This window comes from Falco biarmicus, chromosome 8 (genome assembly GCF_023638135.1).
Source record: "Falco biarmicus isolate bFalBia1 chromosome 8, bFalBia1.pri, whole genome shotgun sequence".
NCBI classification, from domain to species: domain Eukaryota; kingdom Metazoa; phylum Chordata; class Aves; order Falconiformes; family Falconidae; genus Falco; species Falco biarmicus.
The window spans coordinates 64,055,637-64,072,062 of record NC_079295.1 but is presented as its reverse complement, the minus strand read 5'-3'; the positions used below and the strand labels follow the sequence as shown (position 1 = coordinate 64,072,062).

Genomic DNA, 16,426 nt, shown 5'->3' with positions numbered 1-16,426 from the left:
GGCAGGAAGCTTGTGGTGAAACATAGGAAGGCACTTGCTTTTTTTTAATCCGCATAGAGATTGGAGGAGCTGCTGCAGGAGATGAGGTGAGGAAAGCCCTTCTTTGAAGAGCACAGGCAGACACCTTGCAGCTCCCCGAAGCAGGAGCGTGGAGGTTATTTGTTCTGTCCATGATCTTCACTCCTCCTATGGTAGATGGAGGAAAGGTGTTCAGGACTCATTGTGTAACTGTATGTGCAAATCTATGTGCAATGCTGTAAGTGTATGTAGTGGAGTTCTGGGAGCTGGTACACTTCAACCAGTTTCTACAGGTTCCTCAGTTTCCCTAAGGAAATATTATTTGAAAAGGTTCAGCGCCTGAAAGACCAAGAGATCACATATCACTGGGACAACTCAATTTGTCCTATCAATGAGCTTCAGCACTGTCACTTCTAGCTAACACGGGTTTTCAGGAGGCCAGAAGCAGGGGTCAGCACAGGGCACTGGTGTTCAGGGAGAAGGCTGGGCATGCTTGGAGACAGGGATGGTAGGATTTGGGTCGCCTGCACAAGATGAGACATGCTAACAGCCTTCCAACACAAAATCTGCTACAGGGAGGAGGGTAGAAACTTTTTTCTTATCATTAAAGAGAAGGTTGTAGGACTAGGCTAGGCAAATAATTGAAATAAATTGTGCAGTATTTAATCTATAATCTGTTTTATTCTGTAGTAAAGTAGATTGCAGTGGAGACTATTTTGCTGAGTGCTGTTTTATCTGATTTTATGACACCAGGTGTAGCTGGTCACAATGGCTGTGAAGGCATTTACTGTGAGAACTGTAGCCTGAGGAACTTCAGTTGTCTTTGGTTCCCAGCTTGGTTGTTAGTACGCTTGGTGATGGTTTTCTGCTTTCAGACCTTGGATCTTGGAAGCCAAATAGCCCTTGAGCAAAATGGATATTGGAATTTTCTAACAGCTTTCGGGAGTGGGCAGTGGTGGTGCTAATACAAGTGACATCATTTTTAGTCAGCTGCTGGTCCTCTGTATGTAGGAAACTGTCAAAGTCCTTTTCATAGTGAATCAGAAGGAAACCACATTGTGAAAAACCAGGTTTTCCATGAAATGGAAATTCTTGATTTACGTCAACTTCATTCTCACCTTTAAGAAAACCAAAAGCCTTTATCTTCAAAGGAAACATATGCCCTGGACAGCTGTAATCATACCTGAACTAGTGCTAATTCATGGTACAGGCAGGGATTTTTTTTGGGGTGTATCTTGGTCCATGTTCATGAAGAGTTAACTAGCTGCATATCACAGCTTTGAGCAAGGGGTTCTGCCTGCTTTGCAGATCTGCCATGTTAGTCACTCAAAAGGCTGGAGGAAAAAAACCCAGTGTGTTCTCCCTCTTGCCACTCCTGTCCTGTTTACCCCACTGGCACTGTGGTTGCCAGAGGGATGTAAGATGCTGTCTCACCACTGGTGCAGCCCTTCTAAAGCCCTTTTCTGCCAAACCCTTTTTGTACCACAGAGCCTGGAGACTGGTTTTTCTACAACCAGCTTGTTCAGGGAAAGAGGGAAGCGCTAACTAAGAACACAAATCTGCGATTCCCCCATGTATTTAGTTTCACATACACAGTTTCTCTCCTTTTTTTTTAAGTAGCCATTAGCTGTATTTTGGGGTGTTGAAATACCTAGAAGCGATGCTGCTGTCTGTTGGGCTCTGCTGATGGAGCTGTAGGTGTTTCAGCATCTCTGGCGGTCAGGGGGGTTTAGGACTGCTCCTGTGCAGGTCACCGTCCAGAGGCAATCTCATCGGCCAAAGGCGAGTATAACAGTCATTACGGATGAAGTTTCTCCCCTTCCCCTCCCTCCCCTCCCCGCTCTCCCCCGCCGCGGGGGAAGGGATGCTCTCGCCTGACGAGCACCCGCACACCAGCGAGCAGCATCGCCCCTTTTAAGACGGAGCTGGAAGGCTCGGCAGGATGGGGAGAGGAGGAGGAGGGCTGCTAAAAATACCGCCCTATGCCGGGGGAGCGGCGGGGAGCGTGCGGGGCCCGGCGGGGCGCGGCGGGCCGGGCCGCCCCGGTGCGCAGTGAGCGCGCCGCAGTGCGCGGAGCGGAGCGGGCCGCGCCGCAGGGATGCTCGCCCCGCTCCTGGGTTCCGCGGGCTCTGGCTGGCTGCTGCTGGGTGAGTGCTCCCCCCGAAACCCCTCGGCCTCCGGGATTTGCCCTGCTCCGGCTCCTCGCTCCCGGGAATGCCGCCCCCCCCTCCTTGGAAGCCCCTGGGAGTGCTGCTCTGCGCCCCCGCTCCCCGCTCGCCCCCGCTGCTCCGAGGCAAAGGGGATTTCAGGCGCTTTGTAGGGAAAAGGCAGGCGGGAGCGCGCACCTCCTGGCCAAGATGGAAATGGGAGATGCTGCCGCATGGTGCGCCCGGCCAGCCGGCGCGCTGAGATGTTGAGGTGCTGTGAGATGCTGTGCAGCGCGCTGGGATGCTGTGAGATGCTGTGCAGCACGGTGCGGCGTGCTGAGCTGGAACGCGTTACATCCCTTCTCCCAAATCATCCTGCCGTTTCGTTCGCTTGGTCCATCTCGGGTGCATTTGGAAGGGTGCTTTCTCCATGGCGGGGGTGTGTGCTTGTGCGTTAGTGATGGTGAATCCCATTGTCTTGGGCAGGCGGTAGTGATTCGAAGTGTGTCTGGGTTAGAAAATACGTGCAAGCCTGAAATCAGAGGCTATCTGTAAGGCATCTGAAGGTTCAGCTTGAAATGATCTGCCACACCAATTCAAAATTGAATCCTTTGAATCTGTGTGAAGTCCCTGTCCTAAGGAAAGGTAACGTTCAGTGTCTGTGCTATTTCCCCCTGTATCTGTCCAACAGCTTTCCTCTAGGCAGGCAAGCTTCCAAGGGAAATGAATACAAAGGGGGAAATGATTTTAAAAGACAGCATCTTTGTATCCTTAGGTAAATATTCTGGGGGAGGGGGAGTGCTAAGAACAGAAAACATCATGATTATATATGTTCATATCTACTTGCTATTTTTGATATGAAAAGGGTTGTTTCACACTGGGGGGGGGAAAAAAGGGAACCTTAATATCACTGGCCTGAATTTGGTCTCTGAAAATATCCTGGTGGCTCCCATTAAAGTTAGTGGCCTTACAGTTGCTTATATCAGCAGCTTAAATCAGCTGCTTTTGAACTGTAGCAAAACTCATGCAGTGCAAATATGGCCTGGAGGGAATTACATGGGTGAATCAGAAAGCAGGACTTGGCTCAGAGGCTGCAGGCGAGTGTTTGTTACAGCGGTTTGGGCCCCAAGGCCCCAGGGACTGCTCCGAGCTGCCTTACTGGATGCGCCAGGCTTGTTTATGACAATGGGAGGAGGACCGGGTCTGCTGGGAACAGCTCTTCTGTGCAAGCTCCTGCTCCCAGACCTTCATGTCCACCCTACGGTATTGATCCCTGTGCCTCCCATCTCGGTGTTTATCCTGCTGTGCCCAAACACATCCCCGTGTGTGTCCAGCCATCCCAACACATGTGTCCGTCCAGGTGCGGCTCTGACTCATGGCCTCCTTTTCCTGCTGTGCTCTTTTTATAAGTGTGGACAGGACTTTAGCCTAATGTTTTTCTCTACAGAACCAGTGCCCTTGGAAGACAGCTGTGCTGTTATTGCCTTTAGCAGCAGCCAAGATGTATGGCAACACAGGTCACCTGTGGGAGATGGATCCCACTGGGAGAGGTGAGGGCCCTGCCTGACCCAGCAGCGTGGCACTGGCTCAGCTCTGTGTCTGCAGTCACTGCTTTTGCACAGGGTCTCAGTTTTCTGGTGGCCCCATCCCTCAGGTACCACCCCATGCTGCAAAGGAGTCACAGTGGCTGTGCTGATTTACTGAGCAAGGGGCCCCTTGGCTGTTGCAGCCCAGTGCAGCACTCTTATTTATTTTAAATTCATTTCTGGTGCCTTTACACAAAGGTTTTGACTAGTTGAGAGCTATAATGTTCACCTCAATGAAATAATGGTAGAAGTCAGAGAAAGACAAAGCTAATTATTTCCCAATGTCTAGACTTGGATGATCTGATGGATGCACAGAATGGTATAGTAAAATTCCTCCACGGATTTGCATGTTGGGCTGGGTTGGTTGAAGCAGTACGAGGTTACACATTACCCCTTGCTCCTCTCCCCTTAAGTAGGAAATCCCAGAGACGACTCTGCTCTCTTCCCCCCTCACTTCATGTGACTGCAGCCCTAAACTGACCCCCCCCACCCTGTCAGTCCTGCCTTCAGTGAGGAAGAGGAGGGTTTGCTCTCCTCATGGGCGCTGGAGGCCCTGGCAGGTGCCCGCACCCACGTGTGGAGGCAGAAGGGAGTTTTGCCATCACGGTGTCTCTTCTCCCTGTCAGCACCGGCACATCTCCAAATATTTCTCAGTGTATGCTTGCAAAGGAAGCAAGAGGTTCATCTGGTGCCACAACAGACTTCTACAGTCGCACTTCTGAACGCAGCTCTTGGCTGTGACATGGGAGTCCTTGATGATGCCCTGAAATTCAGGTCTCTGGATGAGAAATGCTTCCTGCTGTGCTTTGTGTATGGAACAGAGCAGATGCCCAAGGCTGCTCAGCCCAGTCCATGGAGTGTGCTGGCTGCTGCACAAGGGGCAAAGCCTGTGTTATTTGATGAGGTATGTTTAGTTGCTTTTATTCTCCATCCCTCTTACTGCTCCATTTGAACGGTTGCTAGATACCATCAAAATGAAAGAGTAAATGTATTTGGATTTCACTGCTTGCTTGCAGGGAAAGACAGCACATAGCAATTTTTCTTTGCTGCTCTGGACTAATATAGACATTTACTTGATTCTTGTCTCCATGCTACTATGGATATTACAAATATATTCAAGTAACAAAAAGAGAAGAAAAGCTTTGAAGGCAGATGGTAATATCCACAGAAATAGGAAAGCTGACTTGAGAGCAAGCCAGCAACAAAGAAATATGTTGCGACGGAGGGAAGACACAGTCACTCAATATGAGTGATCAGCAGACTTCTTTTATTGTACCTTACAGTCACCTTTTATGCCTTGTTATAATTAGCTCATACATATTACAAAAGTTAAGCTCATTATTGGTTAGTTGCCTAAATACCAAGCCCGCCCCTAGTTTCTCTTCTGTAGTTTTCTGTTCCCACCTGCAACATTCTTTTCCCACCGAAATCTTCCTGTTACTGTGTAACAAGAACAGCCAAAGACAGTGTATTTTTGCTTTACTTCAGATAAGCTGAGAGCGATGTGCATTTTTGTCCAGCCAGCTGGACTATGTCTATGTGACCCTTTTCAGCTAGCCAGTTATCCACAGAAATACACAGTTACATCAGGAAGGGTATAAGTGCCATTGCCATTGTTCTGACATCACCAAACACTGGAGAGTACCACAGGGTTTAAACCTTTCCTTGTTATTACATTTCTGATAGTTCTTTGAGAGAAATACCAGCATCTTATTTCTTCATCACTGCACAGTTGTGACCAGCACCTGAATAACTTGTAGCTAACTAGAGGCAAGTCTGGGTGAGACCAGAAGCGATGGTACGTGACGTGACACAGGCATTTGCCCTGTGATGGATGCACAGGCGTCCAGGGCAGCTCGTCTCCTGTGGCTTTTTTCTTGGCTTTGCTTGATTATTTCTTCATATAGACTCAAACAAAATGATCGACTTAATCACCCTCGTTCTGATCAGAAATTAACAGGAAAACAACATCTATTAATACACTTTTTTTATTATTTTTAAGTGCTCTGCTTGCTTGCTTTGGTGATGGATCAATGCAAGTAATGAGTTTCTTCCATCACTGCTATTTATGTCTCTTGTGCTACCGTGTGAAGCCAAAGCCCTGCGGGTCCTTGGCACCGGGGGCCCATCTGTCCCTGCTGCCATCCTTGCAGGGCTGCGGGTGCCAGCAGCACAGGCAGCTCCTGCAGTGCTTCGTTCCTGCAGCTGTCTGGCCTTGTCCCCTCTGGAGAAGGGATCGGTGTCCAAACAGCTCCAGCCTCTCTCCTCTCCCTCCGGACAGGAGGGCTTGCAGAGCTTGTGAACCCAGGGACCCTCTTATGCTGGCAACCAGCCCAATGCAGTGGGGTAAAGTGTATCAGAGAGCATGTAGCTTTAAAACACGGGTAAGTATGCTTGAAATATATCTGTAAAATCCATGAAGCCCCAGTGGGAGCCCTCATGCTCCTTTCTACACTTTCCTGTAGTTTGCTGTGAGCCACTGGCTCTCCAGGGGCTTTCTTCCCAGACATGCTGATTCAGTCTTTGCAAATCCTTTCTTAAAGACTCCAAAGAACTTAGTGTTGATACCGTACAGCGTGATACGGGCAAATGTTTTGCTGGACTCGGATTGATCGCTATAGCGTGCTATCAGCGCTTGCTGGTGACAAGTCATTTACTGTGTCAAGTCCTCCTTGTACTGTAAACATTGTCATGGAACCTCCAAGGTGACCCGAGGCTGGTGGGGAGGAAGGTGAGGCTGAGGGCAGGAGGGGGATAGACGCTTTGCCTGATTCTGCTGCTTTCTTATGCTCTCTATATAGATTATTGTACCATTTTGCTGTAGACAGTGCTATGGAAAACTTGGAGGCTGGTGGTGAGAAAGAGTAAGGCACTGAGATGAGCAGGGATTTTTAGTTAGGAAAGAGTTTCAAAGCCGTAGGGGTAGTTCAGCCCACAGGACCCCGGAGCTGGGCCCCGTGTTCCTGGCTGTAGCCCTGCTTTGCACATTCCTTACTTACTGCCTGGGCTTTTACAGGCAGTAATGTAGCTACAAGGTATAGCAGATGCTTTGGAGAAGTGTGACTAAAAGCACGACCCCTGCTTGGTGGGGGCTGAGTTCACAGTAGGCTTTGGCGAGACCCTGCGATGATTCTTCCACAAAGCCCAGGTATTCCACTTGCTGTCGCGGAAGCTCCCGTTACCCACGCAAGGTGCTTTTCTGTCTTCCGGGCTGTGTGGTGTACCATTCGAAAATGTTGAAAGAAGATAAATCCAGCCACCTTGTCCAAGTGATTTTCTTTTGCGCCACAGGAAAAAAAGTGTCACTTGTCAAAAGAAAAAAGGTATCATTCAGTGGAAATCACCATCTCATTAGGAAACCCCCAATTAAGGGAGGAAAACTCTTTATATTTAGACCTGTGAGCTGTGGTGTTGCAAGACTGCAGCTCACATTTCCATTTGCTCAAAGATGTGGCTGCTGTGGTGTAGATGCAATCTCAGAAAACCCAAGGTGAAGAGTTTCCACTTCGTTACTGCACAGTAATGCTGCAAAATCAGTGTTGGATGAGTTGGCTTTGGTGAGGCTGATGCCCCAGAGGTAGCTGGGTTGTGTTAGGTGGCTTTGCTCACTGAGGTAAAGTGTGTCGCTGGCCCAGGGAGCAGCGATCCCTGTCTGAGCAGGACCCTGCACAAGTGATCAGAGCCTGGGTGATTCTGAAAAATAACACCAGCAAAGGGCCTTTTAGCCACACTTGCCTGTGGCAGAGGCGGTTACCTGCACAAGCCCATCTTCTAGTGGCCAAACTCAGACAAGTGTTCACTGTGCTTGCTGCAGAGGGTTTTGGTGATGGTAGGAAGGAGGGGAGCACCAGTCCCACACCTGGGAACAAACACCTGGATGCTCCATCTGGACCACTGGGGTTGTGCTTTGACCACAGATGAAGGATAGCCACTTTCAGGCTATCAGCCTGACCACAGTTTTTGTTTCTGAGGTGCATCCTTGGGTCCAGAAGCAGGAGTGCGGGGCTGGCAGGGACCTGGTGTGGGGTCCCACCTCGGCTGGCCCTTCCACAGAGGCGTGACCCTCCATGCTGTGAATCCACTTTCATTTTTGGAAAGCTGCTCTAGAAACTTTTGCTTCAAAACCTTCCAAGTTTCAGCTCGGATTTTCTTATGGCTAACCCAGATCCTGCTTGTTCAGATGCCAACGTGATGTCTCAGCCCAGCCATTTGTTTTCCCCCGGTGTTTCCTGCCCGACCGCAGCCCTGCCTCCTTGCTGGGGCTGTTGCCCATGTGGCAGCTCTGCCCTCATCCTGCCAGGTCCTCTTCAGCCTGGTACCTTCTGCCTTTGGAAAGGATGGGTTTTTCCTGCTGTGGGGAGCATAGGCAGCACGTGGCTGGGCACAGAGGGCACCATGGCTCTCTTTGGGCCGCTGTGCGATCTGTTGAGTGGAGAGCTGCAGAGCTCTACTTTCCTGGGCTAGGCAAGCCAACCCACTGCGTTTGTTCATGGCCAAAAAGAAAAGTGGCTAAGGTGACCTTTCCTTCTCCCACCAGCCATCAAGACACTGAGTTGCCCCCGTGCACAAGCTAGAGCAGCCCCCGGGCTGCACAGACCTGCGTGAGCTGGTGATGGTGCTTGGGGAGAGACGGAGCCTCAGGAACAGCCTCCTCAGGGAAGGACCTGCAAATGTCTCTGCATGGTGAGGGTCCGAGCCATGTTCCCCTCTGCCTTCAGAGTGATGAGCAACTCCTTTTCCAGGGCTGCCAAATCCCTAAAATCAGCTCAACAAGCAATGTAGACATTGCTGTGATGGCCGGGGTATCCCGGTCACTGCTAGATGGCACCAGCTGAGAGCCACAGCCGGGGAAAGCAGGAGGTGTTTGCTAAGCTGGGATTTTTATTTTTTTTCCCTCCAAGGGCAAGTATGAGCTGGCTGGCGCAGGAACCAGTACTGAGATTGCTAAATTGATTTAATTTGCGCTTTTTTTTCCCTTTGAAAAGGTATCTAGAAAGAGTAAATCATTCTGCTGTTGATTTAAATGAATTAGAAGTGATCTAAGGCAAACTTGCACTGAAATTTTGAAAGATGTGAATGATGCAAATCTCTGCAGAGAACAGTATTTCCATGTAAAAAGTGGAAAGAACACTAGAGCTTGTTTCAAGATTGTTTCCAATGGTGGAGGAAGAGACAATTATATTAGAATCCCTCTTGGAATGTAAAATGTATTTTACTTGGTGTCTCCAATACTGTTTTAGGTAAAACACATCTCCAGGTGACCTAGTTCAGAATTATGTTTTCTGCAAAATGTTCAAATAATCCCTTCGAACACCCCAGCTGAGAGCAGCTTGTGAGCAGCCTGCTTGCAAAAGGTTCCCCAAGTCGTACCAGTGCCCTGATGCCCACTTTGAGGAGAGATTGGGTCCCACAGTACCGTGTTTGCTGTGGGGCTCCCTGGCACACCCCGCCTCACAGAGTCACAGCAGGACCAGGGCGGCAAGGGGCCGCTGGAGCTCACCCCGTCCCCCCCGCTGCAGCAGCTCTCCTAGAGCAGGACCCACCACGTCCAGGCGGGTTTGAATGTCTCCAGGGAAGGAGACCCCCCCGCCTCGCTGGGCAGCCTGTGCCAGGGCTCCGTCACCCGCAGGGCAGGGAAGTTCTTCCTCACGTGGAGCTGGAACTTCTCGTGGTGCGGTTTGTGCCCGTTGCCCCTTGTCCTGTCGCTGGGCACCACTGGAAGGGGCCTGGCCCCATCCTGCTGGCACTCGGCCTGAAGATATTTGGAGACATGGATAAGGTCCTCTCCAGGCTAAACCAACCCAGCTCTCTTGGCCTTTCCACACAAGGGAGATGCTCTGTCATGGACCAGCTGGGGCCCTGGGGCTGCTGGGGGAGTGATGCACAATGCCCCCCTCCCTCTGCCCCTGCAGACCGCCCCAGCCCCGGGTTTATTTTGCCTGAAAAGGGTTTTTTGTGCAGCCTCTCCCTGGCCAGGCAAATCCCCGCAGCTGAGAGGCTGCCGAGGGTGGTGTGATGCTCTGACCTGCCAACAACAATTCAGGGCTGTGTTTCCTTTGGGAAAAGGCATTTGCATATCCTCTATTCACTTTATTTAGTGAAATAAGTTTGAAAAGGCAAAAGCTCTGGGTCACTGAGACTGAAGAATGGGCTGTCTGAGAGCCTCTCCCCACCTTAACTCTTTGAAACCTTGCTCCAGTGTCTTAGACACATCTAAAAATACCCACAGAGGGGGGGTTAAAGGCTGCTTTTGAAGGGGGCTGCAGGTGGGGGAAAGCCTGACAGCAAGGAGGCAGCAGAAAGGTGTTGTATACTTGTGAATTGCAAATCCCCTTATGTGTGGCCGAAGACAGACTTCGGCAGAGTTTGCAAAATTTGGCGTGGGCAGAAATGTCTTCACAAGGAAAGGAATTTAAAACAGCTGTGATAAAAGGAAAGCAAAAGTGAGTTACAGCAGAGTCAGGCATAGAAATGTGCAGTGTGCTGCAGGGTGCGGGATCAGAAAGCGGAACTGGCTAGAAACAAAAATACAAATAACCTAATTGCTGCTTTAGTTAACAAAATTTAAAAAAGCCCTAAAGCAATAGCAAAGCCCCTGAAACATAAACCAAGCATTTAAAAACATTCCACCAATGTAACCACTTGTTATTACTGTCAGGAAAAAAGAAAGTTTTGGTGAAGTATTTCACTTCGAGTATTTAAGGACATCTCAAATCACAGCCCAATTACACATTTCTCAAAAACCTTCCCGGACATGATGCCAATTGCCCCTTTTCCCTGATTTTCCAGTGCAGTGCCAGGCCCTCACTGCTGGGGATCCTGGGGCTGGTCTGGGGTCTCTGGCTGGTGCGTGCCAGCCCTGTGGACATGCCAGGATGCAGCAGGGAGCCCCTTGGACTGGGCCAGGATGTGGCCCCTGCACCTTGCTGAGTGCTGCGAAATTAAGACCGTGCTTCTGGGTGGCTGTAAACTGTTTTGAAGCTGACAGCTGGAAAGAGATGCATAAGCAGTAAAATCATCATCATGGGTTTATTTTTGTTTCTTTGCCATCCACTGGCATCCCTGCAGTGTAAGGAAATGAGAGCTAGAGGGAGAGGAGGCAGAAACACTTCCCTGGTAGCCTCATATTAGTGTCCTTAATTATTGAATTAATTCTCTGCTCTGTTCATACAGCATGCTTCCTTCCTGCTGCTCTGTGTAAGTGGTCAAAAATGCACGCTGTATAGTCAGTATAAGCATAATATCTGACCGAAAGACACAGAAAGGAAAAAGAGACTACTGAAAAGAAACACAGGGGAGTAAAGTTCCCTCATCTTTTACATGACTTACATTATTTCAACTAGTAGCTGTTTTTTATTTCCAGTCGTGGCAGGATTTTCCATGGATGAGCCTTAAGGAACGTAGAGATACTGTTGGCAGATTTCTGTTGTGTAACTGAAGCTATTTCCCTGGGTTAAGGGAACGTCCTGAAAGATGAAGCAACAGTCTTCAGTGCTTTGTCCTCAGAATTTTGAAGTGCTTTGTGGGTCTCTGGGCTGTGGAGTGATGAAAGCCCAGGAGCCCACAGGCTGGCTCTGAGCTCGGCATGGTTTCCTGGTGGTACAGCCTTGCTTAGCTGCTCTGATGGCTCTACATCCTCCTGGCTATAAGCATCGCTGTTTAAATTTCAACCTTAATATGTATTTCTCATTAATTTTGATAAAGCCTAAAAGCATAGAGAAACTCAATAGGTTACTTTCTCTTACAGTACTCTCACGTTGTGTTTGACTGTGAGCATTAATAGAACTATAATTTACTGATGTAACTTTTTTTGTTTTCCTGGACAGGTGAGGTCTCAGCCAAATCCCATAAAAGTCCTTTGAAGTCTTTCCATTGATTTTACTGGTAGTTGGATCTCACTGGGCTTTAGACTGAGCAATAATCGGCACAAAAGGTGAAGTCTTACTTCCTTTGTATGTGCAACACATAAACGTCCCTGCTACTTAACACACTGCGGTGAGGGCCAGCCTGAGTCCTGGTTTGAAGCACAAAGGGCTTGGTGGCTCCTCTTGCCTTGGCGGGCGCCTGGGTGCTCAGCACCTCTGCGCTCAGCCCCACGTTCTGCAGAGCACAGCTAATACATCTGCAGGAGGATCTAAACACGTACTCGAGCTGCCCGCTGCGTTCTGCTGCCAAAGGCTCTCAGAGCAAAGCCCTGTTTATGGTGAACTGCATGCTTTCCCTTGGCTGCGCCTCCAAAAAAGGTGGTTGTCTTCCCATAAAATGCTCTCCCGATTACTCTGCTCTGCAAGTCACCTGGCAGAAAATGCTGGGGCACTGGGGAAGCTTTTATTCGGTGTATTACTTAGAGCGTGCTTACCCCCATCTTCCCTGAAGGCAGGAAGCCTAAATCCAGTTTCCTCCCTTTGTTCTCACTTGTATTTCTCCTATGGTTGTTCCAGCAAGCGAGACCTTATGCTGCGTGTATGTGCAATAAAAGCAAGACAAAAGAAAGAGAACTGCTCAGGGTATTTACTGAAGAGGTAGAAAGGTCTGAAGCTGTCCTGAAAGACTTTTTTACTGAAGCCCTCCTCCTACATGGAGGGTATATTGCCCACTGTGAGCTCCACAGAGATGGGCAAAGGCATCTCTTACCAACAGGAGCTTGAAAGAAGAGCTCTTATAAATAAATGCAGCACATTCACTTGGGTTTAATCCAATATTTATTTAAAATCAGTGTTCCCACATCCCTTTGGGAGCACTCCATCAGGAACACAAGTGTGTTGTATCTGTGGGCTACAGGCACCAAAGCACCCAGCCAGCTGGGGCTGCTCACACACCTGAAATATTTTCCTGACTACATCAAGCTGCGGCTCATAAGGAACAAAGGGGGAAGAATCTGAGCTGGTGAATATTGCTGAGGTCCCATTAAGTCAGCACTGTGATGCTGATTTACACCTGCAGACCGTTTAGGCCAGGACCCTCTGCCCTACCCTAGCAATTTTTTGAATTCAGCCTGATTGCAGAATACCCACATGTGAGCCAAACTAGTGATGTTTGACAAGCTTGCCTGAAAACTCATTAAATATTCTCTTCATTCATGAGTGTTAAGTGTTCTTTGAGAATTCTCCATTATGCGCTTCAAGTGCACAATATTGTGAGTACAATTTAGGACAGGTCAGATAGAAACTTTATTAACTGTGATAATCATGAGAGAGCATCTCTCCCTTTGCTCCCTTTTTCTCTGCCAAGTGATTGTGGAGATCCAGCCTACATATGGTTTTTGGGGAAAAAAAAAAAAAGATAAGAGGTGAGGAAAACAATATTTTCAATGTTAACAAAGCCAGGTATCCACCCCTGGGAGGGATGGACTCCTCGAGTGCCTCCCTAACTGCCATAATTCTAAGAAGGAAAGGAATCGAACAGAAAATACTGTGGCACTATGGGGAGGGGAGGGCTGCTGGTGGTTAGCTGAGCTAACTTCTGAGCTGTTATCTGCTCAGGAGTGGGGCGTTGGAAGCAAGCAGAGGCTATCAGTTTTCAGTTGAAAGGAATGTTCTTTTAGTTAGGAGAAATGCTTCAGCCTGACCTCTCAAAATCTTAAACATTAATAATTTTACCACCTCAAATGAATTGCAGAGTTTTTGTTTTGTTATTATCAGCGTAAAGTAACAAAACCTGGTTTGGGCTGAAATGCCAGGTTTGTTTTTTCTTTGCTTTTAATACATGTGACAATATAAGGATGATGTTGTCAATAGTTATTCCCTTACTATTTTATTGATTCAGATGATTTACATTCTTTCTACTCAAGCTATGAAGTTTCTACTTCAGCATACTAGGACTGGTGACATAGGCTTTCTCAGCGTCAGAAACTTGATTTTATGATGACTTTTCCCAAAAGAAAAAAAACCAAAACCCGTTTCTGCCTTTCATTTTAAATGGAGCATTTGCAGGAAGGCTTTGCAGTGTTACATCCAAAACCTCCTCGAGGCTGTTCAGAGCCCTAAACCCTCCAGTACCATAAAGCGATGTGCCAACCCCGTGCAACGTTCAGAGCAGAGGGGGTGAGGGTTAGCCCAGGCTCCCAGGGCTGGGATGCGGAGTCTCCAGTGCCTCAAGGGTTACACCGGGGCACTGCTGCTGCTGCGCTAATACAGCCTAAGCTGATATTAGCCAAGCTTAACTTCTTTCAGCAGTTTGCAGATGGGAAGGGGGTGGGACGTCCTGGAGTCAGCAGTTCTTAAACAAGTCCATGGAACGCCAGCCTGAGACCCAGCCATGAGCTGACTGCCTGTAAGGGGAGAGGAGGGGAAACCCGCTTCCCTGGAGCTGGTAAGTCCGTGGATATTATTTTTATTATTATTTGTTTATTCGGGTGCTCTTGCTGATGAGCTGCTTGGCGTGGCGGGACCCCGGAGGGCTTCGCCCACGCCGGTGCAGCCGCAGGCTCAGCGGCAGCTGGGCTCCGGGATGCTGGCGGGGAAAAAATATCAAAGAAACCCATAAAACCAAAAAACCCCACCAAAAACAACAAAAAAGGCGGGGTGCGGGGGATCCCTCCGGGTAGAGGGACCCACGGGTACCGCTGCCACGGGGAGGGCTGCGTGCGCTGGTGTGGCAGTGCGGGGGGAGCCGGCGGGGTGAAACAGCACGGGGGGTGGTTTGCAGTGTGCTTTTGTTTCAGGTGTTTCTAACAGCCTCAGGGTGGGGGGGAGAGGCTGCAGCCTGGGTCGGGCCGGGGGTCACAGCGCTGGGGGCAGCGGCCCCGCAGGCAGCCAGTCCTGAGGGCTGGTGGAGCTCCAGCCTGGGGCTTGGGGACCCTCTGGGGGCTCACCGGGGGCTCACGGGGCTGGCACCTCTGCCACGCTCTGGCCACCTGTCAGGGACAGTTCACCTGGCTGCAGAGATGGAGCTGCAGAGATGGAACCTGGTTTCTGGGGCTGCCCTGGGGGGGCTCTGCCATTTTGGGCTTTATTCCCCCAAACTCTCGGCCCCTGCACATCAGGGCTTGTTTCCCATACCGGGAGCTCTGTGGGGACTGGCAAACTCATGTAGCTGTGGTTGGCACCCTGCCAGTTTCCAGGCTTTTTATATATCGAGTTTCAACCACCCAGACATGAGGTAGGCTCTTTGGGATGGACATCACTGTCCATGGGATCTCCATATGCTGGTGACTGGCAGGTGCCTTTGCCAAAGCTACACTGCAGTGGCAGGTTACAAGTGTTAAATGTGCGGTGTGATGTGGTTCCCAACCAAACACTGTGGATTCACACCTCCCTCAAACACGTAACCATGTGCGTGCTCTATCCACGTGGGGAAAAACTGGTGTGTGGGGTATGAACGCTGGTGGGGTGTAACCCTGGTTTTAGGCACAGTAGTGCCTTTTATTTTTAGGCATGTGCACTGTAGGCATGAAATACCCACTCTGGATGTCGAATGTGGTTTCTTGCTTGCTGTGTTGCATTGGTGTGTGCCCCACCCCTGGTGCATCCCATCCTTGGGTGTGATGGGGACAGGTTGGGTTGGGGATGCCAAAAAGGTGCCTTCAGGGGTTTCCAAGAGGCTTGTGGAGGGTTCATGGTTGTTGCTGGCAGTGTACACAGCATGGCAGGTCAGCATGGCTGTCGGGTACCACTGCCGAGGTGGTTGTGTGCAGCTGTGGGGCCTCCTTGGGAAATCTGCACCGACAAACGTGGTTATTTGCTGTTTTCCGGCATGGTGAGAGCGGTCCCTGATGCAGAGGCTGTTTCTGCAGCGATAGGTTTGTTTTTACTGGCTTTGCATGCAAAAGTGAAATGTAAAGTTATGTTCCTTTAAACACATGGTGGTATTCTCATGCACAGAAAATATGCAAAGATTATTTTGAGAAGCTCTGGCTGTTTACAGGCGCCGTGTTTCAGTGGTGACCGCGGGTGCTGGCGCAGGGCCCGGGCAGGCAGAGGGCATGGCAGGAGCCGGCAGGTCTGTGCAGCGGGCCAGGCTGCCGCACCGCGCTTCTCCTGCCTCAGCTGGCCATCCCGCTGCCTTGCCTTCAGGTCTTTTGGCACATGACCTCCTTCTTTCCTAACCCTTATTTTCTTGTCCCTTGTTGCTCTGCAAGGTTGCCAATTAAGCCTTGAGGAACTTTTGAACCTGCCCTCAGCTGCTGGTTTATTTTGGGATAAAGCCTGGGCCTGATTCAGGCAGCACGTTACATGCGTGCAGGGTCCGGGCACAGCCCTGCTCGCTCTGGCTGTGCTTACACCGTTAGGGTCCCCTTGCTCCTTCCCAACTGCGACAACAGGGTCCTTCAGAAAAGCACTACAACTTGCAGGCCACTTGATTGGTAATTAACCTGGTCTAATTATAGACTGCTTACTGTAAGTGAGGGATACAACTGTATTTATTATAGTTAGATCATGACACTACTGTTACTTTTATTTTTAAGCTCCCATTTTCAATGTCATTTTCTAGTTTCAGATTCTGGTGTGACAGTCATAACACTGCCTTTACGCGCACGCGTGTGACACATGACTAGCAGAAGGCCTTTTAGTCTGCTTGTTATTCCATGCTCTGCTTTTACTGCGGTGGCAGATCAGTAGGTCTGGGAGCTCTTCAAGCTGTAATATTGGTTTAAAGAGAATTGCTCCTTATGATAAATATAGTGCTTAGCTATTATATATTACAAGCTAGCAGCTCTCAGTCTGTCTTCTGTAG

The 16,426-nt window shown here is 49.5% G+C and overlaps 1 protein-coding gene across 5 annotated transcripts in view; it reads left to right on the top strand.

Annotated features, from left to right (window-relative positions):
* The first annotated feature begins 2,013 nt into the window (after window positions 1-2,013).
* The window catches only part of ACSL6 (acyl-CoA synthetase long chain family member 6), a 60,225-nt gene continuing 45,812 nt past the window's right edge, over window positions 2,014-16,426 (top strand). For 3 of the 5 annotated variants that reach the window (XM_056349090.1, XM_056349087.1, XM_056349088.1), the window contains exon 1: window positions 2,015-2,165. In XM_056349090.1, the coding sequence (XP_056205065.1) occupies window positions 2,117-2,165 (49 nt within the window). In that variant the 5' untranslated portion in view covers window positions 2,015-2,116. Of the gene's footprint in view, window positions 2,166-13,618; window positions 14,063-16,426 lie in introns of those variants that run through there. The other 2 variants (XM_056349086.1, XM_056349089.1) reach the window with 2 other exon arrangements.